Consider the following 27,849-nt stretch of genomic DNA (forward strand, 5'->3'; position numbering starts at 1 on the left):
CATCAAACGTCAAGAGCCATTACAAAGTAAAGGCTATATCTTATATTTGATTTAGCTTCCTTAAAATAGCAGTTGATCTGGAACGGCTTGTGATATACACTTCTCATACGCATTTCAACCCCTTACACAGAGGAGACAAACGTCTTTTTATATTTGTTTTTCACTATGGGTAAATCAGTATCAAAACTATCAAAGGATGATATCAGAAAGCTTCAAGACAATACTTATTTTGATAAACGCGAACTCCAACAGTGGTACAAGGGCTTTTTAAGAGACTGTCCGAGCGGACAATTGACGGAAGTGGATTTCGCCAAAATCTATCAACAATTTTTCCCCTTTGGCGACCCCAAAGAGTACTGTCATTACCTATTTCGTCAATTTGATCAGGATAATTCCAATTTCATCGATTTCAAAGAATTCATCTTGGCATTTAGCATAACTAGTCGTGGGAATAGTGACCAGAAGATTGCATGGGCATTTGATTTTTACAATTACAATAGAACAGGAAGACTCACATACAATGACATACTACCGGTTATAAGTGCGACGTACAAAATGATAGGCCCAATGGCTGCATTGCCTCCTGATGAACTGACGCCGGAGTTAAGAGCAGAGAAATGGTTTACATTATTGGGAAAGAATAAGGACACTGATGTGATTACGTTGGATGATTTTAAAAAGTTGGCCGAAATTGATCCACTGATCAAAAGCGCATTGGCGGGGTATCTGGGTCTAGTATAGATTTTCGTAGCACTTGTTTGGAATCGAAATTTAAATTAACGTAGATGAACTATGCACCCAATTGCTAGCTCTCAACAGCTTCTAACAAGCCGTCCAAGAGCTCGTCGACATCATCAATGCCCACGTTTGTACATATACTTACAACATTTTTGAACTTTGACGTCAATTCGCTGTAATCAACCAAACTCTTTAGTTCATCTTCTAGCTTCGAGTTTATCTCCCTATAGGCATTTAGTCTTGCTTGGAGTATCTTGGTTGGAGGTAGCTGCCTGAGGACATTTGCATCATCCTTGAGATCAGCAATGGACTCATTATTTGCCAATCTGTCATACATTGGCTGGATAAGGAATGGCTCGTCGGCATCGTAGTGCTGGTTTTCGTCAAACTTGACTTCATCTTTGGCTACTACTTCTTGTTGAGATAAAACTAGTTTGTCTGCCACATTTGCCGCTTGTAATTTAAAAGTGTCTAGTCTTTCTAAATTTTCGGTCAATTTCTTTGTTTGGAATCGGTTATTGGCAGTAACAATTGTGGCATCGTGCAACGCCTGGTCCAAAGCTTTAATCTGGTCCCGTTTGGAGTTCAAAATTTTGGTGTATTCAAGACTGGTATCTCCTAATAATTGATGAATACTTTGAAATATCTTGTCAGAAACATTTGACAGACTGGCTGGTGTCGACTCAGAATCGACGGGAGGCTTTTCTTTAACCTCTTCAACGTCCTGAATGTGCTCCACCCCAATTGCATTCACACGTTCCTTAAGAAAATCATGACTAGTTTTGATCAAATCAAAAATGTGGTCGCCAACGTCAACATCAGACAAGTCATTCAATATTTCAAAATCTTGACACTTGATTCCAAGTTTGTTCACGATGGTGGTGTCAGCACCCAAGTCCGCTAATATTTTAATAAACCAGCGATTCTCTTTTTCAATAGCAAGATGTAGCACCGTGTTACCGTTGATGTCTTGCGCGTTCAAAACTTTCTTTTTAAATTCTAGGAGCTTCTTGTCGCCGTTTAGTAAAACATACTCCAATATTTTTCTCGTATAAAATTTGTAGCTCTCATTCTTTCTTGATTGGAGCACGAGGTGGTGTAAAACAGTTTGGTTTTTTTTATCTATTAGCCATATGTCTGGGTGCAACCATTGTGTCAATATTTCCTTAAAGTTTCCTTTCTCCATAGCATTGGTTACCTGGATACAGGCAATTAACGGAGACTCCCCATCCATATTACCTCTCATCGGCGAGTTGATGTCCAATTCAATAAAGCATGCAATGAGATTCGACGAAGCCAATGTCGCCGCAAAATGCAAAGCAGTTTGTCCCTTCTGATCTAGTGGTATATCTTTTATGTCCTCCTTTGGGTAAGACTTGAAAATCGATTCAAATTCTTTGCCAACATCTTCGGTAGCAGTTCCACTATCTAGCTGGTCGTCTTTCTTAAAAACTTCTCCTAGAACCCTCTTGATGTCGTTTGCGAGATCTATCTTATTATCCTCTAATGTAACCAGTGGAAGCGTGTAAGGATAATTTGGATTAAATTCGGTTTCATTTGATTGAACCAAGTCTTTATTTTTATTAGGCTCGACTTCAGTCTTTTGTTTTTTGAAAGGAGATCCCTGCTCCACGTCGTTTGACGTTTCTTCCCCTTCCAACGCCCTTTTCTTGTACTTGGGAAGCGTTTCAAAATCGTGAACATCAACAAGAAATAATGCCTTGGTCATGTCATAGACATCAAATTTTAAAGCAATTTTGACTCCTTTGTCATAAGGAACCCAGATTCCACGAAGAAACTTGTTTTCATGATTGGCATAGTTTAAAACTTGCAAATTGTCCTTAGAAGCCGGGTTGCCAAAGTACTCCAAGTTGGATAAAACTTCATTGTTCAAGTAGTTTTTCACTTGCGTTTGTGTCAAAATGTTGAGCCTGATCAATATATCGAGTAGTTGACTTATATTAATGAATGAATCCTGCACTCTCCTGAGAACAATTATTTCATCTTTACTCTTCTCGGGGATTTGATTAGCCTCCTCGCTCACTTTTATCAGCAACTGTATAACTTTAATTCCAGAGTAGACTGCTGAATTGATCAGTGTATCAATGACTCCATCAATATGTGTGTTGGATAATTTTTGCTGAATAGATAATGTCGTACTATCACCAATATTTGCGGGAGAGTCCATACTGCAAACAAGCTGATCTTTTTTTTTATGGGAGTATTTATTTTGGAGATCGCTCGATGCTATTTGGTTTATGGGTATAACTCTTTTTCTCAAAGTGTACCCAATTGTCGAACTGGAAGAAGCTTTGGATCCAAAAAGAGTAAAAAAAGGATAAAAGAAAAAAAAGAAAAACAATTTCGACGTGTTTTGGGTACCAATGTCGCATTTCATACGCCTTCAAAGTCGCAAATTATTGTAGTCATCATCGCGTTTTGTCCCGTCATCTTGTCCAATAATCAGCAACATCATCACCAATCATGGATTATTCAAACAGGGTTAATTCCAAGAAAGGAGCAGGTGGTATAGCAAGTGCTGAAGACCAGAATGTTCACAGCAAGAAGCGAGTACAGGAGCTTTTAGCTACTCATATTCTTGATATTGATAACGATCCATATGTTTTTCGAAATCACCTTGGTATATTGGAATGCAAGTTGTGTTTGACAACCCACAATAATGAATCATCTTATATATCACACTTGGGTGGGAGAAAGCACCATTTGAATTTAGAGCGGAGGCGAATACTAGATGAGAAGCTGCGTCAGCAACAGGAGTACCAACAGAGAGTCCAAGATCAAGTAAGCATAAGTAATGTGGAAAAGAGACATTGGAAGAAGATAGGGAAACCCGAGTACAAAGTTGTCAAAGTAAGAGACCCCAAGACGCTCCAACTTGGTATATTGATCACAGTCAAGTATCCAAATATATCAGTCGACGAGCCATTCTTTAGATTGATGTCCTACTTTGAGTTAACCTCAAAGAACCAAAACGCGAGTATGAAGTTTGTTCAAAATCAAAATCAAGACGGGGATGATGAGGATGCTGAGGATGCTGAAGATGATTTAGAGCCCAGCGATGTACAATATCTTGTACTTTCGGCAGAACCTTATGATAACATTGCAATAATAATACCCAATAAAAATGAAATTGATAAACCTCAAGAAGAAGATAAAATGTCAGACACGTACTGGTGGTTTTGGGATAACGATACAAAGGAGTTTTTCTTACAACTAATGTACAAGTCTTGATGCAAATAGCTAAATTTGTTTTTATATACAACCTAATTGTGTCACTCACAGTTTACTTTGTCATAAAAAGTCTTTTCCGATTCGAAATTGTTTGGGGAAATAAATTAAAAAGGAAAACAAGAAAAAAAAAAGTATTCATCCTATTGTCTGTTATTTTGTAATTTGTATTGTCTGTCGGATATTTAAATCTAAAAAAATTATTTCTCCATTTAACGAGAGATCCATTTTTCCATTTCATTTACCAAAGTATATATCTACATCAATGACCACACAAGAGCTAACAAAACAACAGATAGGATTCTTTGAGAGGTGTGAAGAGTGCTACCACCTTATTCAGAATTTTTTGAATGATTCCTTACCCAACGGGTTAGTACCACTAAGGCACAAGAAATATGAATTTGATCCTTCTCTTAGGCAAGCTGTGAAGGACAAGATTAAATCAAGTATGGACAAGTTAGAGAAATCTATAGATCTTCACGGGTATGTATTTTAGATGAATTAGGGTAACATTGCAGTATTGATACTAAACGAAAATTAGGTTAAAGGAGATAGCAATATCGTACAATGGAGGAAAGGACTGCTTGGTTATGTTGATCTTGCTTTTGGCATCCATTTACAAAAAGTTTCTCGGGACCCACGAGGCAAACCGAGGTGAAAATTTCTACTCCAGTGGAATAACACCTCATGATTACAAGCTTGACTCCGTTTACGTCAATGCGGAGACCCCCTTCCCCCAGTTGACGGAGTTTATAAATCAGTCTACACAGTATTATCACTTGAACCCGATATTTATTATAGACTCAATGAAATGTGGATTTGAACACTACTTAAACGAGGTGAATACAAACATCAAATCAGTTATAGTGGGAATTAGGCATACTGATCCATACGGTGCCCAGCTCCAAGAAGAACAATACACCGATAGTAACTGGCCCAGATTCTTGAGGATTCACCCCATACTAGATTGGAAGTACGTGGAAATCTGGGACTTCTTGGTCGGCAGTGACGTCAGCTACTGTACCTTGTATGATGAAGGGTATACAAGCTTGGGTGGTGTGAATACAACAGTTCCAAACCCAGAATTATTGATTTCCGAAAGCGACAATAAGTACCTGCCCGCATACATGTTGAAAGATAACGCTGATGCCTCGGAGAGGCTCGGCAGGGTGAAACTGGATACATAGTGTTTATAAGCATCTTTGATACAATAGATACAACATTGGTCATTTAGCGCATCATTTCGCAAAGCCATATTGCCTAATGAAAAAGAAACAGTCTATTTCGATCAAGCTAGCCATTGTAATTCTTCCTTGATGACTTGCTTGCGTTTGCGCTTTTCACTAAAATGTTCTTAAAGTAGTCTTCAGAACACGGACCCACACCAATTTCACCCAATGCTCGCTCAGCACTCGTGTATCCTATCCTTATGGGCACACTATCATTAACAATACCGTGATTCTTTTGTTTCAACTTGAGCGTCTCCAACTTCATAATCAATTCTACTTCTTTCCTATTATTTTCGTCAATCAAGTTCTGCAAAGATTGGAGGTATTCAACAGCCTTGGTCAAAATCTGACCTTTGTTCGGCTTGCCATCCTTTGTTCCTGTCTTACTTACGGTGTTATTCACGTCATCTTCGTTGGGAGATCTCTCTGAAGGGCTGCTTTCTGTTTTCACTTTGGGTTCGTCTTTAATCTCAAAAAACTCGCTTGGGATTAAAGTCAACAATTCTTGGATTTTATCGTTGATATTGTCTCTTCTTTTCCTTTCATTTCCTTGGTTTTCTTCATCGTCATTATCATTGTTATCTTCAGCATCACTTCCTTCTTGAGATCTTATGTATGCCGAATTACGCCTAGAATGAGGTTTGCTGATACCACCATGGTGCACTGCATTATTACCTGAGCCGGTTATTCCACCAGAACCAATGTTGCCACTACCACCACCAGTACCACCAGCACCACTGCCACTAAATGATTGCGATAATTGTCGCTTTATGTCAGCCGAGCCGCTCAAAAAGTCGTCAAAATTTTCTCGTTTAATTTCCGGGATTGAGTTCTGGTGTTGACCACCATGGCGCGAAGAGCCCTCCTTGAATTGATCATTGGAGTAGCTTTCAAGATAAGCGTCGAATTGGGACATTCTGCAATGATCAAAATAATGTGCTATCGTCAAAAGGGAGAGATAAGTACTCCGTTTTTAAAAACGTTATTATAATTTTTATTTTTGTTGTATTTTTATTAATAGACACAGAGTTTACGCATAGTCGTGCATATCAGCACAAAATGGAGGCATTATCCAAGACATGCGCACGTGATACAATTGACCCTTTCTCTATATACAAATTTTCCTATCTTAAACTTTGAAAGTCTCCTACTAGGTCGTCTTCATCTGGTTTCGTCATTTGATTGCTGAGGTTGGATTGTAGTTTATAAAATTCCTTGGTGAGAAAAGCAATTCTTGCATTGTCATCTCTTGTCAACACTTTCGATCCATATTTGTTGAAGAATGAATTACCATTCAGCATTGCATTATACTCGTCAATTACCATCTTGAGGATATTGTAGGTGACAAAATCACCACTGTAGCCTAAAAACTTCATTTCGGTGTACACCTTTTCGAATTCAAACAAGTCAATGTTCCCATTGTACACCCAAATTGCTCTTAAAATTTCATTATATGTTTTCTGGTTACAACATAACGTATACAAGTGCACATTTTCCTTTAGTTTGTTGAACAATGTAAACATCAAGTCACCATTGAACAATTGATAGCCAAGCTTTTTGAATACATGGTTAGTTATGATCGGCAAAGTTATAATGTTGAATTCGAAATTGGCTGCATCTGCTGCCGTAGTTTCTCGTATCCTCTCTACTACATTGTTATGAAGCTCGGTCCATTCATGCCTGTTACTTTCAAGAAACACATTCCTCAAGTAAAACCGATCGTTCAAAGACCGGTCCTTCTTTGCGTTTTTTAATTGATCAACAACACTTAGCAAGACCTCATTATAGAATCGATAAACTTCAGCAGAGGATTGCAAGCTGTCAATGATAGTTAGAGTCTGTATTAAAGCTGCCTCGCATTTTTGGTATAGCATTTCACGAAGATCTAAGTCTAAGGACTGTATGGTGATTCTGCTTTGAAAGCTAGGTGCTGCTTCTTTAAGAAAACTCCCACCCAGTTCACGCTTGTAGCTTGAAAGTATAGCATCGATATTAACTGACTCTTCTCTCCTTGTCAACTCCTTTTCCGTAGGTCTCTTTTCATATGCTTCTTTTATGAATTGGCTCAACTTTTGAAAGTCAATTTTATTACTCGTTGTAAATAGATCCTCTTGTGTCATCAGCTGTAGAACTCCACTCCTCTCGGATGTTTCTGAACTGGAACTAAGATTCGAATGGTAGGTGCTGCTGGCATTGGCAGTAAATCCATCTTTCGGTTGAGGAGCAAAGAAATCATTTGCATCCTTTGAAAGATTGACTGATATGTCTTTTTCACTGGTCTTGGACATAAGCTCAATGTTTAAAACATCATCTTTGTCTTCAGTCTTTTGTTGTTCCACCTCATCGAGCTCACCTATTTCTGGAAGCCTGAACTCAAAATTGTTGCCAGAATGTTGTAGTCTCTTCTGAGAATGGAAAGATGCACGAGGTCTGTATAATTTGAAGCACTCTGAACAAAATAGTCGTCTTGACGGTAGTCTCATTCCTCGTACGCTGAAAGATGGGTATTTGATTTGAAAAAAGAAAAAAAAGTCCCTTGAGATGATTTACTCGCGACAATGAGCACAAAAAATACAACAGATTCATCAATATTACAATATTGTATCTCTATAAATGATTCTAATTAGTCTAGCTTAAAAATCAATTCCAAGCCAATATGTGTAACTAACAACGTTTCAAATAGATAACCATTAATGATACAGTTGCGAGGCGAGCTTAAGCACAAGCGAACTATTTGGCTATAGGATATTATCACCGGGGAAACTCTTCCCTAGACTCTACCTAATCGTCACTGTTCGAGCTTATCTCAGCAAGGGACATACTATGCCCCTCTACTCATTCTTCACCTTGGAGGATTTCACCATCGTGTTCTCCACCATGTGAATCTGTATTATTATGCTGTGGTTGACTCGATCCGTTAGTACTACTACCAACGTATAGTAAAGAGTCTTTCCAGTGTACAGCTCCTACTTTCATACCCTCGTCAACCAAATCGCCGCCATCTGGTAACGTATTGGCAATCGAATGCATCGATTGACGTCCCTCTGTATTTGTGCTATTTAATTCACTTTGTTGTAATTTGACAGCATTTGTCCTGTGTACATTCTCCTTAACCAGTACTTCATGAGCAGCTCCTTCCTTACTGGCCTTGGAAGTCACTTTATACTCTCGTAAGTTGGCGTCGATCAATTCTATTTCCAAATTTCCCCCATTCCTACCCCGTATATTATCATAATCTTTATGAGGTAGCTTCCAATCTTCCCCCAATTGATTGGCTATGAAGCTGATAACTTCATCGCAATAACCCAATAAACTCACGTCGAAGTTGCAATGGCCTATCGGATCTTTATTAATCAAAATTTGCGGCACATAGTGCGGCACCTTATCTACTATATCGGCAACTGGCGCCACCTTTAATGAAGTACCAATGCTAATTAACAAGTCACAATTGGAAATATCTTCCCCTATGTTGTCATGAAATCTGCGTGGTAATGCCTCGCCAAAAAATGTAATATCAGGTTTGTAGACACCATAGCTCTCAGAGATGTAACAATCTTCATCTCTCTTAAGTAGCCTCTTGCGTTGTTGCTCGCAATTTTTGCATCGAGGCAATTCTTGCTTTCGAATATCGGGGAAAATCTCCTCACCGGGTATATTGATCCCACAAGTGACACAAGTGGCTCCCGCGAATGAGCCATGGCATTGGATCAAGTTTTCGGGCCGTATACCTGCATAGCTTTCAATGTTGTCAATGTTTTGGGTGTAATTGCGAAGTAGTTTGTTTTTCGATTGAAGCACCTGTATGAATGAATGCAATGGACTAAAAGTGTGGCCCGGAGGCAAAATCATATGGGCTATTGAGTAAAATAATGTCGGGTCAGTCATGAAAATATCCAAATCAAAAACTTCCTGGGGATCACTTAGACCCAAATGTTTAACCATGGAATAGAAGCCCTTTGAAGAACGAAAATCAGGGATGCCTAGACTCGTTGAGATTCCGGCACCAGTGATAACTATTATTCTTTTACTCTCGCGTATAAGATCTATGGCATCTTGGTACGTGGACACATCATCTAATCTATCTCTCTTGGAGCGCACCTTTTCCATTGCACGATTAAGAATTTGTACACTTTCCAGTAAATCTATACTTTCGTACGTGATATTTTTCGGTATGAACCCTAGCTTCAACACTATCTTGATTATATCCTGACCCGAGGCTGAAGTTGGTAGATACTTTTGAAGAAACTGCAATCTCCCTTTGGTTTTCAAATATCGCCTTGTTTCTTCAATCTCCTTTGGTGGGACTGGCCTAAAAAAAATTTCCGAATCGTTGGATACCTGAGAGCTATTTTCATCAACCTCGGATTCTTCTTCATCAGAGTCACTCTCACTGACGTTGTTTGACGACGAGCTAGGGTTGTCATCTTGATTTGCTTCGTGTCCATTTCTTGGGTATCTCATTTGTTGGGACATTTTGGGCAATGCCTCTTTGTTGTCCTTGTAACCCTCCTCCAGACCTGACCTCACAATCGATGGTGATGGTGATGGTGATGGTGATGCATCTGTCGATGATGATAAAGACGAAGACGAGGATACACCTTCAAAAGGTTTTGTCTTGGGCGCCGTACTAGTTACAGGAACGGCTTTGAATTTTTTAGGCGGTGGTGCGCCGCTGTCCGAGTCGGAGTCGATTATGATCATTTCATTCATTTTGCCAAAGTCATATATATATATATATATAACCGGGGTATTTTATTTTTTAGACTCAAATGTTTATTTTAGCGATATTGTGCTCGTGTTGCAGTTGAAAGCGTAATCAAAACATTCAAATTGTGTGAATTTTTGGTGCACAAACTCAAAATGCTTGCCGAGTGCTACCATAATGGTTTTTTATCAAGGATTAATGTCTCCAATTAAGCTTTTCATGGGATGGCAAGGGGGTATTTCAAGGTTAGTAAAGACGTCGAATATAAACAACATACTACATGAAGAAATTCTACTTTATACTCTTAAATTCTCAGGAAAAGAAGCTCTTTCGAAATAGTCATTCTTCATCGTCTACAACACAATCTTATCATTTAATCGTGAAATTTCAACTTTAAACTATACAATAAATACAAAAGTTAAAAGTTACCTGTAACTTTCCATTCAGCTTATAATTTCTCACCTGGAATAGCTCTACCAACAGTAGTGACATCATCGTAGATCAAAGTTGTAACGAAATCGGAGTACCTTTCACCAAGAGCTTCTGGAGCGAAGTAAGCAAAGGCTTGCTTAAACTTGTTACCTGGCTTAGCACTCTTTGTCAATTTAGCGTATTCCTCATCCAACAATTGCTTAACATAGTCCTTGGTGATGACCTTACCGGTGTTAGTCTTGGCACCATGAGTAACCCATTGCCAGATTTGAGTTCTTGAAACTTCAGCAGTGGCAGCATCTTCCATCAAGTAGTTGATTGGAACACAACCAACATTTCTCAACCAAGCTTCAATGTACGAGATACCAATGATGATGTTTGCTCTGATACCACCCTCGGTAATGACACCGCCTGGAACAAATGGACTCAACAAATCTCTTTGAGTAACTGGCTTGAATGGCTCCTTTGGTGGTAAGTCAATTTGGTTTGGTCCCTTCATGTGTTCATTGAAAACCTTCAAAACAACAGGAACCAAAGCTGGGTGAGCAACCCAACAAGAGTCACATCCCAATGAGACTTCTCTCAACTTATCCTTGGTAACATTTTCCAAGGCCTTTCTGTTTCTTTCCTCATCATCCTTGATTGGGATTTGAGCAGCCATACCACCTAAAGCATGGACCTTTCTCTTGTGTGTGGTGTGCACCAACAACTTGACATAGGACGACATGAATGGGGCAGCCATTGTGACTTGTGATCTATCGGGCAAGATAAACTCGGGGAAGTTTCTCAAACACTTGATGTAGGAGAAAATGTAATCCCATCTACCACAGTTCAAACCAGCAGAGTGTTCTCTCAATTGATAGATGATTTCATCCATTTGGAATACAGCTGGGATGGTTTCAATCAAAACTGAACCTCTGATGGTACCTCTTGGGATTCCAATGTAATCTTGGGAGTAGTTGAAAATGTCATTCCACAATTTAGCTTCCAAGTGGTGTTCCATCTTTGGCAAGTAAAAGTATGGACCAAAACCTCTAGCCAAAGTTTCCTTGGCGTTGTTGAAGAAGTAGATGGCGAAATCAAAAATACCACCAGAAACTGGTTGGCCATCAACCAAAACGTGTTTTTCAGTCAAGTGCCATCCTCTTGGTCTGACAATCAAAGTTGGAATGTGTCTACCTTCTTTCAAGTTCAAAGCATACTTTTTACCGTTTGATTCAAAGGTCAAGTTTCTTCTAACACCGTCGTACAAGTTGACTTGACCATCAACCAAGTTTCTCCATGCTGGAGTCAATGAATCTTCAAAATCAGCCATATAAGTGGCAACATTAGAGTTCAAAGCATTGATAACCATCTTTCTATCAGTTGGACCGGTAATTTCACATCTTCTGTCAATTAAACCTGGGGCCAATGGTGGACCAGTCCAAGTGGGGTCATTTCTGATTTCTTCAGTTTCTGGTAAAAAGTTTGGCAAATAACCTTGGTCTCTTCTCTTTTGTTCTTCTTTTCTGTTGTTCAACAATTGTTGTCTGGTTTTTTCAAAACCACGGTGTAAAGTAGCAACGAAAGCTAAAGCTTCTTGTGAAAAGATGTGCTTAGCATTGTCTGGAATTGGGCCAAGGACTTGAACACCCTTGACTTTTTCTGCAACAGTTGGAAATGGGCCTGACATATTCGTTTTTTATGATATAGATTATATATATATATATATTCTGTTAATCTTAATTCAAAAGGGAAAAGAAATAAAGAAGTATAGATCAAAAAAATATACAACTGGGAAAGCAATTGTACTTATATATTAATTAAATCTGGGGCAAAGGGAAAGGATGTCGAAAAAGTTAAAACAGAGAAAAATGGTGAAAGGGAAATATAATGCAACGGACATTTCTTTAATGAAAAACAATAAAAAATGTCTCCTAGTCTCTCTACCCCAGATTTATTTATTAAAAACACAACTACCAAAAAGTCGCAAACTCTGATGTAATAACCTTCAGTTGCTTTATTTTTTTTTATTTACTGATAAAGTGAAATGTCGCATTACTTGAATCACTGCATACAAAGTTATAATCACCTCGGTTGGATGGAATTTCCCGAAATAGTCGCACTCATGCATTGTTTGACTCTGATTGGTGTCAGATTAGCTTAGCCGGCATTCGGAAACGACTAAAAGAAAGCCTAAAGAAATATGTAAAGGTGTAATTGGCAATTTTAAAAAAGGTTAGAGAAGTGATCCTAGATGGGATTGCCATGAATGGGTGAAAGAATTGAGCAGCTGTTTTGGTCTATTTCTTTGATTGTCGACGGGATTCTCTCTCACATGATTGCAACTGGGTTTTACTTAGCCAGCAGTTTTTCGTGTTAACCGAGGAAAATCACCAGAAAAATGAAAACAAACAAAGAGAAGAAAAAAAAGCACAGGCTTACACCCGAGTCAAAAATGACACTCCTGAATTTTGATAACGAATGAAGACAATCTATAGGCTGGTTTTCTGTCTTTTTTATTAAAGAGTAACGACCGGCTGTCTCTCGGCCATCATCTGATTACAGGCCGAAACTGTCAATGGTATCGTTCACCCGACTGTTTCCAACTAAGATATATACTAATGCTGTTCTACAATTGTGAATGAATGGACGACTTTTCTTCTGAGAACCACTATAGCATTCAGGCACACAATAACAACTCAAACAAATTCCGCATTCTTTACACACAGTCTCTACCCTAGTGATCAGAGCCACTACCATTACAGCCACCATTATCATCACCACCATCATGACTCAAATGATTCAAAAAAAACCTTGTCTGTAACAAACTCAACGTCTATCCATTTACCCTATTCGAAGTGACTTTCTAAAGTTTGACTCCGTAGTCATCACCGCGCCCACAAAATATTCTTATTCCGACAAATAGACCCGCTCAATATTTCCTAATTCGGAACTCTTCTCAAACGCAAAAGTCGCATGCTTCGGAATATTATAGGGGGTGTTCAATCGCTTTTCCAAGAAATAATATGGAACTCAGAGACTGTTTAATGTCTAATTGGACGATTGAGAGATACGTCACCTGTTTTATAGGCAATAAGGAGATTCATAAAGTAAGAAGAAAGTTGCTAGCTTTTCCAACACAGGAGTGACTCCGATGACTGCGTTTTTCTATTTGACCTCACAATATATCTATAAACAAAAGTGGTGACACGGCAATCAAGCACAGCCTATTGATTCTTAATGCCAATTGGTAAACTCTTTAGTCCACTTGCTGCTGCCATTGATAGCACCTTGAAGACCTTGTTGTTTTGGCACATACTCAATTCTTCTATAAGAGTTGATGTTCTTTCTCAAGACAAATTGATAACAAGTTGCAGTACCGTTTCTACTAGCAACAACAGAACTCGACAAGAAAAACTCCCAGATTCTGTACCATTTGATACCGTACTTGTTGACAACCTTGTCCTTGTTTCCAATCCAGTTTCTGTACCATCTCCAAATAGTAGCTGAGTAATGAACACCAATGTTGTCAACGCTAACAATCTCAAATCCAACCGATTCAAAACAACTAGCAACAAAACTTAAAGGTGTAGAAGCATCAGCACCGGGGAAGATATATTTATTCATAAACAATCCCCATTCCAAATCTTCGTATTGCCAATTCTTTCTCAATCCAGAGTATTGCAAAAAGAACAATCCGTCATCTTCCAAGGCATCTCTACATTGTTCTAAGTAAGCAGTCAATCTTCTAATACCAACGTGCTCAGCCATTTCCACTGAAGTGATCTTGTCCCATTTACCATTTGGCTTGCCTGATTTTGGTGCATCACGGTAGTCACAACAGATAATTTCCGATTGCTCTCTTGGTACGCCATTATCCTTCAACCATTGGTTACCCCATTCAACCTGATTCTTGGCCAAGGTGATACCAGTAACTTTAGCATCGTATTGAGTCGAAGCATAGTTGGCCCATGCTCCCCAACCACATCCAATATCCAAGACGTAATCGCCTTTACGCAAATCAATCTTTTCGGCCATGATCTTCAATTTGTTATCTTGCAATTCCTCCAATGTTTCCTCTCTGGTGATGTCACTAATCACACCAGAAGTATAAACCATTCTTGGACCCAAAAACCACGAATAGAAATCATTTCCACGGTCATAGTTTTCTCCAACTTGCTCTTCATCCTGTGATTGGGAATGGAAAATCACCTCTGGAATCATACCAAATAAGAAAAACTTGAACAATCCCCAAGTGAACCTGAAATTGGCCCATTCGTGTTTATATTCCATAACATCTAAAGCATCACCCTTGAATGAAACCTTGCCATCGAAAAACAATTCTTGAAATGTTTCAATAGGAATCTTGGTACCTTGGCCATTGTTTGAGCTTTGATACTTAGCTTTCAATTCAGGAGTGTGGTATTCCAAGTAGTAAGAAATTGGTCTATTTGGGTACTTGACTTTGTCATTGATTCTTGGTGAGATTGTAGACATAACAGTCCAAAAAGCCATCAAAATAGGAAGGGCAAATAAAATGAAAAAGAAGACCCAAGTCTTGAATCCCAACCCAAGTTTATAAGTAATGAAACCTGGCACTAAACTCATGATACTCAACAAAGTCCAGTTCGAAAATGAAGTTGAGCCTGGTCCATCAGCAGGCAAAGGAGCATTATGAATGGTTGGTGAATCAGTGGTCCATACTCCACATTCATCTGATGCTGGTGGTTGTGGTTTTGCAGCAGGTGTCTTTATAAAAGTCACACCGTCGATCATCTTTGGTCAAAATCTATATTGTATCAATTGAAGAAAGACTCAATTAGTTACTATACCTCTTCAGATGTAATAAAGTTCAAAGAAAAACGGATCTCAACAGGGTGTCTTTTTTTTTTTCCACCTTTTTTTCTAAAAATTTTTCCGTGTTGTCCAGACTTTTTGGTTGAGAATATACGAGAGACAGGTTGTTCATAAGTTGGTGAAAAAATAAAAAACAAACGAAAGGAAAGAAAATTTTTGACGCGTTATTGATCTGAAAGTCGATCCGCGTACTAATCAATTTTGTGCCTAGTTAAGAAATGCCTTTATTCACAGCCACCATTCCAGAGAATATGAATCTACACATAGATATAAATTCATTAGACGTTAATTTAATTGATCATAACTTACATATGGGTTAGAGACTGCGATCTTTTTCCTCTCTTTTTTTCAAAATTGTGCTCTAATGTACAATTTCCGCTTCATTTGGACGTAATCCAACAACAACCCACCATTATCCAACAGCACCACCTCCTTCTTGTGTTCTGTGTGGCTACTCTTTTTTACTGGCTCTCTCAATGATATTGGTTTCAACTGCAGGTCTTTGAAGAATATACTCAAATTTATGTCATTGACCTTGATGTTTGGTTTCTTGTTCATAATTTTGAAAATAATCACATTGATTAGTTCATTTATATTCTGCAACTTGTCTTTACGAAGTTTGATGGCGATGAAATCGGGATGATCTGATGTTGATGTAGCAGGAGGTGGTGGTGTTGATTGAGAATCTTCAAGAAAAATATTGAGTCTGAGAAATGGGTTAGATTCAACTGGTGAATAGCTAGCTTGTGATTTTCGTGACTGGATTAAGGAAATGTTGTGACGAGTTGGAAGTGGCTGGCCTTGTTTCAGCTGTGTCTTATCGGTTGCCAATATATCATCAAGTGGGTTTGCTCCTGAACTCACTGGTTCTCGGTATGGCGGTGGTGTGCGGAAAATATCGGACTCTCCTCCTATACTCAGGTGCTTGGTAGCAACCCCATTGTGTACATCCAACTTTGGTCCAAGAGATATCATTGAATCCCTAGACGAATCGTAAAACCTAAAAGTTTCATCTTCAAAGTCAGCAAAGTCTATTTGTTCACTGAAATGGGCTGATGGGGGTTTATAAGGAGCATTATGGTTTACATCACTTCCACTCTTTGGTGAAGCAGGTGATGAGTGTGATAATTGCAAAATGGGCGAATCCACCGGGGTCCTGTCCAAAGAATCCTTTTTGCGTGGTGATCCCAGCTCACTCACAGTATAAGATTTCGTTTCATTTTTTAATGATGACATCGGCGACCTCTTTGTCGGACGTCGTGGCACTTTAACCCTTATTGATTTACCACTATATAGACTTCTCGCTTCCTCTGGTGTTGTTGAACCTGTATCGAGACAAGATGATGATAGATTAAACTTGCTAGAGTCTGGTGATGGTGGAGCAACACTGTTGGTGTCTGTAGTTTTAGTTGAGGGTTTAGTGGCACTCTTTAGATCCACTTCTGAGTTGCTTCTTAACCTCATGGAAAGACGCTTGACAAATCGAGCAGGTGAAGATAAAATTTTCTTTGATGTGCTTGATGATGGCGAGTTCGGTTCTGATGTAGCTTTGCTGCTGCCGCTGCTGCCATTGTCCGGTTGTAAATTGTTCCCTGATGAAGCCATTTTGGGGGGCGGTTTGAAAAAGGATAAGTCATCTTCTTTTGGAGTAATTGGAGGCGTCGATATCGTCAATGATGGAATCGCGGGTGTGACATGCTGTTCCTGTATTTGTTGATGGTGGTCTGGTTTGAAGGTAGTGTTTGACTTGAGGGAACTAAGCGGTGTCAAGGTACTATTCAGCTGTTGCTCCAACTTGTGGTCGTCATTGCATTCGTCATCAGGCAATTCAAGGGGTGGTGTTACATATAAACTCGTAGGGCGAGATGGAGATGAATGTAGACTCACTGGTTTGGGTTTGATAAACTGTAAAGACATAAAAGTTGGAGTTGATTGGCTGAGTGTTAGGAACTTAAGGAATGAATTGGTCAAATCAAGAAGAAAAAAGCTAGTGAATATATGTGTAAAGGAATGTATAGGATTTCGTGATGAAGCTGAGTTCACAGACTTTCACCCCGTTGTGAAGTTAAATACCTTTTTAATATATAAAAATCAAAAATAAAATGAAACACAATAGAAAAAGAAGAAGAAAAAGAAAAAAAAGAAAAGATGAAAAGATAAAATAATTAAAGAAAAATGATGAATTGCAAGAAAAACAAAAATAAACACATATTAAAGTTTCACCTTTTAACTTCATTTCCATTGTAGGAAAGCTTTCCAAAACTGCTTAACCCGTAAACCATAACCCGCATGAATAGTTTGTGGAACTGTGTTTATACTCTTGTCAAGAAAAGCTAACAGAAAACAAGATTTGTATTGTACTCACTACTGTTGTGGATTTACTTGTGATGATAGTCGACCTTCACAAGCACATTTTTCTTTTGTATACATGTGAAAAGACTGTCTGCATTAAATGGGAGTATCATGTGTGTGTATTTCGTCAAGGAAGCCACCTGCATATGCAATAATAATCAACCCCAGGTATTCTATATGCACACGTATCGTACAAAAAACCTTTTGAAGTATACGCGTCTCTGGCTGCCTTTTCTTATAAAAATAGTCCATTAAAATGGTGCCAGAATAAAGATACTTCCGGAAAGGGATATGCTTCATTTGGAAACGTGTATTAACAAAACGTTAATATTCGCTGCTAATTGGTGGTGGTGGTTCTAGAGGCGAAAGGCGAGTAGTGGCTTTTGTTTTAAAAACTTTTTTATTTTTAACAAAGCCTAAAATTACACAAAACTTAACTTCTTTATAACCAACCTATTGTCCATTTATTTATTTCGGTTTTTTGACTCTTTGAAGATCTTTCTTTCTTTCTTTCGATGGACAATACGAAAACACCAATGTCATGCCATTTATGCATAACTGATAAACATCGTTGCTGAGATGGTATACATGTGTGTGTGTGTGTGTGTGGGGGGGATTTCAGTATCTCTAGAAAGTAGGATTTAAGGAGAACATGACAACTCTATAGCTTCTAAATCTATCAAATAGTTGAAAATGTTTTAAAATGTAATTTGGCTTAAAAAAAATTGGTATGGGTTCTTTATACATTGACAGGTGGGCAGAAAATTTGATTGCATAAAAAAGAAATTATTCGTGAGAGAGAAAAAACACAAAATGCAAGAACAATAAAAAAAGATTTATTTCTTTTTTGGTCTCTCACTCTACCAGCAAGTCTCGAACCACTTTTTCATGATGTATGGCGGTGACTTTGAGTTAAATACCTGGAAGGTTATTATCTCAAACCAGAAACTATCCACGTATACAACACAAACAACCTTATGTTTAACCGCCGCTAACGTTTCTCAACGGGTAGACGAACGTCTCACATGAAACTGCATAAACACTGTTATTTTTGTTCAACGTTTCAAGAAAATATGCATCTACTTACTTTATCTCACAGTTCTCTTTCCCCCTTTTTTCCCTTTCACGTCGTTCCTTTGCAACAGTTGAAAAACGCAAGACACGAACCTCAACGCGTTTGACAAAACTGTACCTTTTTTTGTTTTGCGTTTCATTGGCAACCCTTTTAGTTTTACAATGTGATGGGTCGTTGGCATCAATATAAATGAATATGGCTGCAACAGAAAATATACCAATCACTTTCCAAACACCAGTAGTTGATTACAAGAGCTAATTTCCAAAACCTCTACTTGTAAGTTCATCATATTGTTTAGATTTATATGTGAATATATATTGAGTGAATGAAAGTACTGCCGGTGTACAATCTTGTCGAGAATTAAAGTTACGCCTATCCTCATTAATCGCGCTCCAGAAAACCATATAACACCCTTCTAATCCGTTTCACACCTTTGTTTGACCCTTATTGAGCTCTAGTATTACTAATCTTGCGAACCAACTTCAAATTACACTTGGCCTTCTTCTTGATATACTTTAGCAACACCTCGTCATCATTACCCCATTTGGTTTTCTTTTCTTCATCGCCATGTAATAATAGCGGCATCAATTTATAATGATGAATCAATTTGGCATCATGATAAATCTTGTTACTTAACTTCAGTTTGACATAGTTAATTGAAGTCAATTTGTTTCGATTTATCCTGAGAACAATGACATCGTTGCTGGAATTTTGAAGAAATATCTTCAATTTGATATACTCTGGAACCTGCTGTTGTTGTGAATGTGGATGGTTCTGCCTCGTTTTTGTAATATATTGCGCCTCTGGTTCCATTGGCTCCAACTGAGTTAAATTATCAGTCTTTTTCGCCCATGCCTTCTTCTTTACATTCAACGGCTTGATTTCATCGTCAAGCTCATCATTAGAATATGGCTTGCTTTTGGGAGTGGTGGTCATATCCCATTCCCGAGAATACACCTGTTGTAATGGTTGAGTCACATTTGCTGAGGAAAGTTTTCTCTGATAATTAGGAGGATGAGCCAGTGGCTTTCCAAACTTTTCAAGTTCATCGAGTTTATCAAATGACATTGGGTCATGCATTGCAAACATTTCTGCCACAAGTGTAGTTGGAGTTATTGGAGTATTTGGCGCAGTTGAAAATAAACTTGCATCTCTTGTGTCTTCTAAATGATGTCCATTGTAACAGAGATCCATAAAACATGCGTCACTATGAGCATGTGGTAACTCAATTGGTCTAACCACAAGTGGTTCAATTTTGTATTTGTCTTTATTCAGCCCAGTACAATCCAGATCCTGCTGGTGTTCACTTACATGTGCAAGTTTTGAATGGTGATTATTGTCCATGGACGTTTCTTTAGCGTCAACCAGAAGACGATGCGAATCAACACTGGAATTCGATGTGGAATCAGTTCTTCTATTAATTTTGAAGTAACTTGAATTATGTGATGATGAGTGCGATTGTGATGAGTCGTGAGAATGGTGTGGCAAATGAGCTGTAATGTGACTACTGCTATTGTCGCTTGTGTCAACTTTATGCTCATGTATTATCAAGTCAGCCAAGCCCAATTCACTTGGCTCTTTTTGAGTACCACCAGACACCAGAGATGAATCTCGTGCTTCATTTCCATGATTTTTATCAGCCTCCTTTGTTTCCTCCTCTTCTTCTTCATCTTCCTCGCCTCCTTCATATTGGTCAAATAGTGAAGTATAACTAAGCAAGGTATTAGAACTAATTGACTGTGGTATCGAGTCGACACAACTCTTGCCAGAAGTAATTGCTTCTAGTTCTGGTTGATCGGGAATTTTAAACACACGGCTAGTAGTGCGTGACTTGACTAACCTTCTTGACGTAGAGGTGATAGATGCAACCGACGATGGCGATTGAGAGGGTGAGTATGTGTAATTGCTTTGGTGTCTTGCTCGTTGGTGCAGTTGTGGCGATGTAGCTGTGGCTGTGGCTGTGGCTGTAGCTGTGGGAGTTGTTGAATGTCTAAACGATTTCCTGAAAGTAGGTTCAGTAGTTGTCTTGGCTGTGTTGTGAGATTGTGCTGACTCTTCATAGTTGTACACGGGTTTACCGGGCGTGCTAAATAACTGCTCACTTTTACGACGATGGGGGGGTTGTTGGGACTTTTGGGGTTGTTGATGTTGTTGTTCGAGATGGCTTTTTTGCCAAGGAAGCGATGCCTTAGAAATGAGGTCAAATTCATGACGTGTGGCAGCTGGAGTGACCTTATCAATTAGGATAGAATGGGAAAATAAGTCGTGCTGTACGGCTTCATTTATATCTTGTTCTTTCCCAAAAATTGTGTACATGCCCAAGTCAAAGATAAATGCATGCAAATGTTGTTGTAGAGTATTTTTGCAGCCTCCTTTAACTTCTCCAGCTTGTTTAACAATGGTTTGTAAATATTGATTCAATCCAACACATACAAGCTTCAAATCTTGAATAACTGCAGAATTAATCTTGGTCAGCTCTGTCAGCGTCCACTCTGGCAACTCCAAACCGTGATTTAACAATCTATTGTTGAGATTGACAAAATCTTTGAATGAACGATTGGCATAAACAATTTCAAAGTCATATTGCATCTTGACACAAAACCAGATTCTTTTGGTAGTTGTATCTTGATAGATTTCATCAATTAAACAGTCAGTGGGTGTTTGCATTTTATTATTCCTGCTGGGCTGGGTGTCTGTTTTAAATTCATGAAGCCATTCTAAAGTAATCGGTCTGGTTATATCATTTATCGCAATATCTAGATATGAAGCGGGGACTAGTCCCAATTGCAGATTATTCTCCAAATCACATACTTTAAGCCATCCGTTGCCACATTTTTCAAGAAAACGAAGAAATTGTTTGGGTTTGATTGATAGTTCTCTTGGTGATTCTGCAGCAAAGGCGTATTTGGAAACTAGTATAATTTGAAGTGGGTCGTACACATCGTAATTACTGCGAGGAACATTGTCAGCGGCGTGCTTTCCATTCTTGTGGTGATGGGATTTATGTAGAATTGAATAATAAGTTGGGTGGTGTTTTGTTGAGGGTGTAGGAGAAGAAGATGAAGTTGAAACTAAACCACTTAGCCTTCTTCTTATGGGGGGACTTTTCTGTGGCTGCTGTTGGCGTAAGTCCTCCGCCGGTGCCAGTATTTGTCGTTGCTGTTGTTGCTGCTGTTGTTGTTGTAAGTCTGTATTATTTAATGGACCAGAGATAACGATATGTCTCAAGTCTTTTTTCAGTTTAAACTGTTTAGATCTGAATAAGCCTGTAGACATGGTTTCTCAGTGTACGAGATTGGGGTGGAAGGGTAGTTCAAATGTGTCAATTGTCAATTGAGGAAGCTGTGAATGTGAATAGGTAAAAATAGAAACACCAGCAGAAGGGTTTGTTCTAACCAATTTGAGGAAAAATGAAAATGAGTCCTCGTCTAATTTCAAAAGGTTATTTAACTTTGAGAGTGCCACAAATAAGCAATAAGTAGAGGGTGTATCTCTGTTAAAATGGTTTCAATGAAGTAGTAGTCAGGGGTGTTTGTCGTTGTCGTCGTTGTTGGTTGTTGTTAAGCAAAAAAAGATGAAGTATGTTTTGTTGTAAGAATGGATTTCCAGTTGTTATTATAGTCTTATTATTATTATTTATTATTTCACCCAAGAGCTTAACTTATTTTTAGTTCTTCTATTGCACCTAACAACCTACCTATTTTTGGGGTTTTTGTATACCTTTTTTTAGTGTTCTAACTAAAGTAAATAAAAGTAAATAAACTTCAACTACACTGTGAGTCTACTATAACAAAGGTGCAGCAGTTGTTGTTGAAAACAATGCAAAACGCATTTTAATCCTTTGTGCAATTTTTTATCCAACAACAAACAATAAACAACAAACAACAGCTAAAGAAGAAGAAGAATTATATTTGTTTTTGTTTTTAGTGTTCGGTTTTAAGCTAAATAAAATCTTGGCTTTGTGTAATTCATTTTCTGTCTCGTTTATGCATTAAAAAAGAGGCTTTTATTATTTTATCATTTTTAATTTCATTTAATTAGTGCGACATAATTAGTCTTCAAACTAGCGCGACATAGTTACTCATTCTTAAAACTTTTTCTGGCAACAGAAACAAATAAATGCGGAACCTTTCTAAGCATACAACGACAAGAACGTCACAAGAGGGTTTGCATTTATGAGTCCTATTGCATACTACATCAGCCACCCCACCCTTAGGAGCCTAATCTTGCAATCAATGCTAAAGCATCAGACCTGGTTTTTGCAATACAGGATACAGACGAGATGTCAAGCAAAAGGATGAAGAAACTACACAAGTGTGCTTCACTCCCAGAAAACTAATAAGGGCCAAATAGTGAGAAGTTCTTCTTGAAAACCCTATCACGGTTTTAAATTAATGCCTCCCCTTACAAGCCTACCTTGCGAAGCATTGGAAGGGATTTTCCATCAATTTAACCAACACCAAGCTTTGGCGCTTGCACCATTACATTCCATGTTTTGCTCCGTTGCAATACCAAAATTGTACAGAAACATATATGTTTACACGCCATGGCCATTGAAAAATGCGATGAGACAGAATGAGCCAAAGCTGACGTTTCGTATCCCTAAGAACCTCATCAATTGCAAGAGCAGGAAGTATTCAATAATATCGTCTGATATACCAGGGAAATATTTGACAAGAATGGAAGAGACTCGGAAAATCAATCCATTCGAACTAAACAGTCACAATATGGGTCTAGTTGATTGTATCTTTTGACACTTCACGAAAATTAGGTATATTGAACTAGTTGCGACTTACTGGAATAGTCTGCTATCCGAGTACATTTATTTCATTCAACAATACCTTGGCATTTACCATCACACTACTACATTTCTCCAAAATATTACTACTATTCTGATGCTCTCAACGTGTTCAGAGTTTCTAACTGGAATTATATCACCATCTTAAAAGAGTTGATCGGGCAAATCACTTGACTAGGCTCATACTTTGCCTATGATTTACTCATATGGACAACCGTTTTCACCTCAGTTTGGAGCTACACCTGTTGCAAATTTATCATAAATTGACGACCAGGATCTTGAATCTCGCATTATCGGAAGCACTCGGCACCAGTTGTCTTTGTTAGTTGATACACGCTAAAGGGGGCATTGATATTGTACCTATGCTCTCTAGCTATGACTTGATAGAAAAGTTTCCCAAATTGGTGCAATCACTTTTAAGATTTTCAAGTAAAATCTCCGCTCTTTCTGCACTTCATGGCCTCAACCCCTTTAAGCATGACAAATTGAGACTCCTTATTGTTTCAACTCTAGCATGTCTTGAGTGTAAAGCAAGAGCTGTGTGTGGTTTGTATCTACAGTTTCCTCCACAGTAGCATCAACTGGTGGAGCGAATTTCTACATGGTAACTGTATGTTGCTCACTCGCAACATGAAAGTTCTCAGTCCCGATCACCCATTTGGGGTCTTTGGTAACCACTTTTGTGACTTGAGCCGTGGTGATTTGACAGACTTTGAGCATACTGTTACTGGTAGTTTTACAAAAGAGGTAAAAGTGAACCTAAAAATTTTGTACACACGGGCCAAACTATACACAATATGCAACTTAAGAGGTAATCGTCAAGGTGGTAGAGATATGACCTAAAGTTGGTCAAAAACTTTGCTTTAGTTTTGCTTTTTCGCTAAAGAAAACTAATATGGGTCAGTAAATCTATAACTTACCGGATTCTACATAGGAAATTACAATTAGTGTACGTGTTCATGTTATTCCATCTTGTAAATAAATTTCTTCTTGAATTATTAAAGTTGCAAAAATTTGAAAAATTTTACCTCGCATTGATTTGAACAATTATGTCGCACTGGTTTGAATGATTGTGTCTTTGTGTTACAAATGTATATGTCGCAGTTACTATGAAATTAAAAAAAAAATAAAATGATAAAACAATTCACTCTACATCCAGCGCCTTTGTTTACACTTCTTACTGCAACAGAAGACTAAAAGAAACAGCAATTATTAAGTAAGGGTGTATAATACGATGACGTGTAAAAACTTGGTGACCTACTTTCACCCTCAAACCAGATTCATTGCAGAGAGAATACTATCCAAAAGCACTGACTTCGATTCTCTTGGAATAATTCCACTGCGTGAAGCACAGCGTCTAACGTTAATCTCTATGGTTAGAATGTAAACAACTACCAGACCAAAAGGAAAGAGGAAAATAGAAAAACAAAGCCAGTACTATTGATTTAGTGCGTTGTTTACACGTGTTTTGAGAGAGAACAATCCAGTAGCTATCATATACCGCTTACTGCGATTTGCCATGTTGACAATAGCTTTTGTTGTTGGTCTGTGTTTTGTTTTGTTTTCGGATAGTAAAGTTTTTGTTGTCTTGTGTCTGCCTGGATGTATATTCATAGCCTTTTTGTGCGTCTTATGTACTTTTATGTCAAAACCAGTTACAAAGACAATAAAACAAACGAAACTATAACAAAAGAAAAAGAAGCTTCAGACAGAAAAGAAAACAAAGAAAACAAAGAAAACCGGGAGAGAGTAAATGCGTTTATCCTTCTAGTCCTAAAAGATTATGCAGAAAGATGCCTTGAATATTTCGTGCAAGGCAAACATCTGACTAGTTTTTTTCTAATAAAATGCAGTCGGATTTAAAGCAAACCTTCACATGAGGGGCGTCTAGCCACTTTTTCAACTTTAAAATGTGTATATGTTTAGTGACCAAGGGTCTCGTTTGAGTTCCCTTTCAATATGAGACACTCGTACCAAACGAGAACTGGCTAAACTTGGATGCGACCTACCTATAAAAAAAGTTGTTATACCTACTTTAAAGATGCTTTTGATAAGGAAAACAAAAAGCGAAATTACGAAATCGGTATAACAGTATTCCCATGTGCAATTTTATATGACTTTTGTTCTATATTATTTTTGTTAGCTCAAGGACTTATTTTAAGCGCTATGCTCATTTGTAAACAGTTTCACAAAACAATTGCAAGAAAGAGAGAGCTGTAGTGGATGGGAGAGTGAGAAATTAATTTGGGTACAGAAAATTTCATCTGCACGACACAGCCTTTTTCTGACTCTTGGCTCTGTCGCCCACCCCCTCTTTCTTCGTTCAATCACTGTGGTGTTAGTGTAAACAAGTCATGCTCAGTAAATTTGCAAAGAGTTATTCAGTTATCATACACTGTTGTAGTCTCCTTTTGCAGTCCTGTTAGTGTCTGCCCCACGACTACATTTTATCCATCAGAGAATATATTTGTCTCTTTATATGATTGGTAAGTTTATGCGGTAGTTTCGTTACATAAACAGGGCTGAGATGTACTCTACAGGTTCAGCTGTATACAAAGGGCACTTCTTTAAGGGAATAGCAGTCTACAATTTCGTGTTTTACGTCCACGTGTGGCACTAATTGTTCACTTTTGATTCCTTAGAAGTTTTTACACTTTCATTTTGAGGCACATAGTTATCCTACACGAAACCAATACCTTCTATTATAATTGGCGGCGGTGCAAACCACAGAAACTACTGCCTCCGTGTCGTTTGGTTGTGAGAGGTTTTGCATTCAACGCAAAGCAAGTTCAAATAAGGTTACTGCAGAGCTTTGAAAATGACGTCATGTGCTTGTTGGTTAGTAGCATAATTTGTCAGAAAAACCGACGTTCATTAATCGAGAGTGCTTCAAATCAAACGAAGTATAGGGTGGCTTGTATAGAGCCTTACTCAAAGCAAAGAATAAAGTTTTCGCCTCCAAGTATTGTCAATTAAAGTTAGACTTTTGTTACTTTGCAGCAGATTAACTTTCGCTAGGCTTCTCTCCAAATTCTACCCTCTTCATGAATAAACTAGATCCTATAATAATTTTCGTTTTCTTTCTTGTACTCTTGTGGTGGTTGTTGAAATCAAAAGTTAGACAAGTAATCTCGAAGAAAGTTGCGAAATCGAAGAAAATATAAAAGAACGATCGTGAGTTAAATTCTTGATGCTTTCAAAGTTTGATTATGCAGCTCTGTGCTATTAAAAGTCACTTTTGCTTTGTGCTATTCATCTAGGTTGGCAAAACATTAACTAACAACAAATCAAAACAAAGCAAAACAAAAAAATATTTATTCTTCGTCACTATTGCAAGACAATCTACCGTTCACCTCTTTGCAAACCCGGCAAGTTTTTGATGGTCTTAGCCATGCCTGAAGTTGCCAGTCAAGCTGTACTAAAAACAAAGCCGACAATTTAACATCCCTTAAAAAAGCATACTTTAAATCGCATGATTTTGTTTTTTCTGTTGTTTTGTTTTTGCTTTCGTAGTGGAATGGCTTGTTTGTTTTTCCAATTCTGCAAGAGAGCACTAAAGTGGTTCTCATAACCGTTGCACCGCGTCTACAATAGTCCTGGAATACTCTAGACATATGACGTAAAGCAACTATAGTCTACCCAACAAAAAGCAAAGGCAAAACAAAGAGAACATTGTAACATACGGCACAAGGGAAACTTTCACTTCAACATTGCCTCTTCTGCTGCTTGACCATCAAAAAGTGAACCAACTTTTTATATGCAAGGATAAAACTTGACTCTTCTATGTCGACACATTGTCAAGTGCTTCCTACATTATACGGGTTATTTTGCCGTGTCGTAAATTTCTGTCCCAGATGCAATCTTGGGTTCTACTTCTATTGCAGTTCAATGTTTTTACATAAAACTAAAGAACAAAAAACCCAGACAATTTTTTGGATAAAGTTTAAACAACTGCGGTGATTACAGAGCTTAACTGAAAAATTATGTTCAATTTATGCAACTAGAAGGAGAATCCTCTCTATATGTTTGTAGTTGGTAAGCCAACGACTAGGTACCAATGAGACATTAGGTTTAAGTAGGGAACAAGTGGTAATAAAGCATTGGTGGAGGAGAATAGTACTCAAAATAGTGTAACCTGATGGAAACAAAGTTTCTATATAGCGGTTTAATTATTTTATTCCTAAAAGGATAGGTAAAGTGCTACTCTTATTCTGAGGGCTTGAGACACGGAGCAGTTTGACCCACTAACGAATTTCATTACCATGTCCTTTACTGTTTATTTGTATTGAGTCAATATAAACTCTAGTTTCACTAAATTTTGTTACAAATTTTTTACACCCAATCTTTAAAACGAAATGGTTTCAATACTATGCTGCTACTTCATCTATAATCTTTAAAAAGTCTCTTCAGTGTTGAAGTGAACCCCCTTGAA

The 27,849-nt window shown here is 38.1% G+C and overlaps 11 protein-coding genes across 11 annotated transcripts; 3 read left to right on the plus strand and 8 right to left on the minus strand. All coding sequences in view use genetic code 12, as the record gives it.

Annotated features, from left to right (window-relative positions):
• Window positions 1-165: 165 nt before the first annotated feature.
• On the plus strand, window positions 166-741 carry CANMA_002167 (frequenin; the record flags this gene model as incomplete). Its single annotated transcript, XM_051814206.1, has 1 exon — window positions 166-741. The coding sequence occupies one exon, from the start codon at window positions 166-168 to the stop codon at window positions 739-741; it is 576 nt and encodes a 191-aa protein (XP_051672243.1).
• Window positions 742-805: 64 nt separating this feature from the next.
• SWI6 (transcriptional regulator) lies at window positions 806-2,926 on the minus strand (the record flags this gene model as incomplete). The annotated part of the gene is made up of 1 exon (XM_051814207.1): window positions 806-2,926. The coding sequence occupies one exon, from the start codon at window positions 2,924-2,926 to the stop codon at window positions 806-808; it is 2,121 nt and encodes a 706-aa protein (XP_051672244.1).
• Window positions 2,927-3,222: 296 nt separating this feature from the next.
• CANMA_002169 (uncharacterized protein) lies at window positions 3,223-3,990 on the plus strand (the record flags this gene model as incomplete). The annotated part of the gene is made up of 1 exon (XM_051814208.1): window positions 3,223-3,990. One exon carries the CDS (start codon window positions 3,223-3,225, stop codon window positions 3,988-3,990), a length of 768 nt encoding a protein of 255 aa, XP_051672245.1.
• Window positions 3,991-4,252: 262 nt separating this feature from the next.
• FAD1 (FMN adenylyltransferase) lies at window positions 4,253-5,174 on the plus strand (the record flags this gene model as incomplete). The annotated part of the gene is made up of 2 exons (XM_051814209.1): window positions 4,253-4,470; window positions 4,529-5,174. 2 exons carry the CDS (start codon window positions 4,253-4,255, stop codon window positions 5,172-5,174), a joined length of 864 nt encoding a protein of 287 aa, XP_051672246.1.
• Window positions 5,175-5,280: 106 nt separating this feature from the next.
• RTG1 (Rtg1p) lies at window positions 5,281-6,132 on the minus strand (the record flags this gene model as incomplete). The annotated part of the gene is made up of 1 exon (XM_051814210.1): window positions 5,281-6,132. The coding sequence occupies one exon, from the start codon at window positions 6,130-6,132 to the stop codon at window positions 5,281-5,283; it is 852 nt and encodes a 283-aa protein (XP_051672247.1).
• Window positions 6,133-6,340: 208 nt separating this feature from the next.
• On the minus strand, window positions 6,341-7,699 carry CANMA_002172 (uncharacterized protein; the record flags this gene model as incomplete). Its single annotated transcript, XM_051814211.1, has 1 exon — window positions 6,341-7,699. The coding sequence occupies one exon, from the start codon at window positions 7,697-7,699 to the stop codon at window positions 6,341-6,343; it is 1,359 nt and encodes a 452-aa protein (XP_051672248.1).
• A 352-nt stretch (window positions 7,700-8,051) lies between these two features.
• Window positions 8,052-9,926, minus strand: CANMA_002173 (SIR2; the record flags this gene model as incomplete). The annotated part of the gene is made up of 1 exon (XM_051814212.1): window positions 8,052-9,926. The coding sequence occupies one exon, from the start codon at window positions 9,924-9,926 to the stop codon at window positions 8,052-8,054; it is 1,875 nt and encodes a 624-aa protein (XP_051672249.1).
• A 443-nt stretch (window positions 9,927-10,369) lies between these two features.
• Window positions 10,370-12,025, minus strand: MLS1 (malate synthase; the record flags this gene model as incomplete). Its single annotated transcript, XM_051814213.1, has 1 exon — window positions 10,370-12,025. One exon carries the CDS (start codon window positions 12,023-12,025, stop codon window positions 10,370-10,372), a length of 1,656 nt encoding a protein of 551 aa, XP_051672250.1.
• A 1,547-nt stretch (window positions 12,026-13,572) lies between these two features.
• On the minus strand, window positions 13,573-15,111 carry MTS1 (Mts1p; the record flags this gene model as incomplete). Its single annotated transcript, XM_051814214.1, has 1 exon — window positions 13,573-15,111. One exon carries the CDS (start codon window positions 15,109-15,111, stop codon window positions 13,573-13,575), a length of 1,539 nt encoding a protein of 512 aa, XP_051672251.1.
• Window positions 15,112-15,540: 429 nt separating this feature from the next.
• Window positions 15,541-17,109, minus strand: CANMA_002176 (uncharacterized protein; the record flags this gene model as incomplete). Its single annotated transcript, XM_051814215.1, has 1 exon — window positions 15,541-17,109. The coding sequence occupies one exon, from the start codon at window positions 17,107-17,109 to the stop codon at window positions 15,541-15,543; it is 1,569 nt and encodes a 522-aa protein (XP_051672252.1).
• A 1,954-nt stretch (window positions 17,110-19,063) lies between these two features.
• Window positions 19,064-21,895, minus strand: CANMA_002177 (uncharacterized protein; the record flags this gene model as incomplete). The annotated part of the gene is made up of 1 exon (XM_051814217.1): window positions 19,064-21,895. The coding sequence occupies one exon, from the start codon at window positions 21,893-21,895 to the stop codon at window positions 19,064-19,066; it is 2,832 nt and encodes a 943-aa protein (XP_051672253.1).
• Window positions 21,896-27,849: the final 5,954 nt, after the last annotated feature.

The sequence above is a fragment of the Candida margitis genome (genome assembly GCF_024628925.1).
Source record: "Candida margitis strain CBS 14175 chromosome Unknown scaffold2, whole genome shotgun sequence".
Classification (NCBI taxonomy): domain Eukaryota; kingdom Fungi; phylum Ascomycota; class Pichiomycetes; order Serinales; family Debaryomycetaceae; genus Lodderomyces; species Lodderomyces margitis.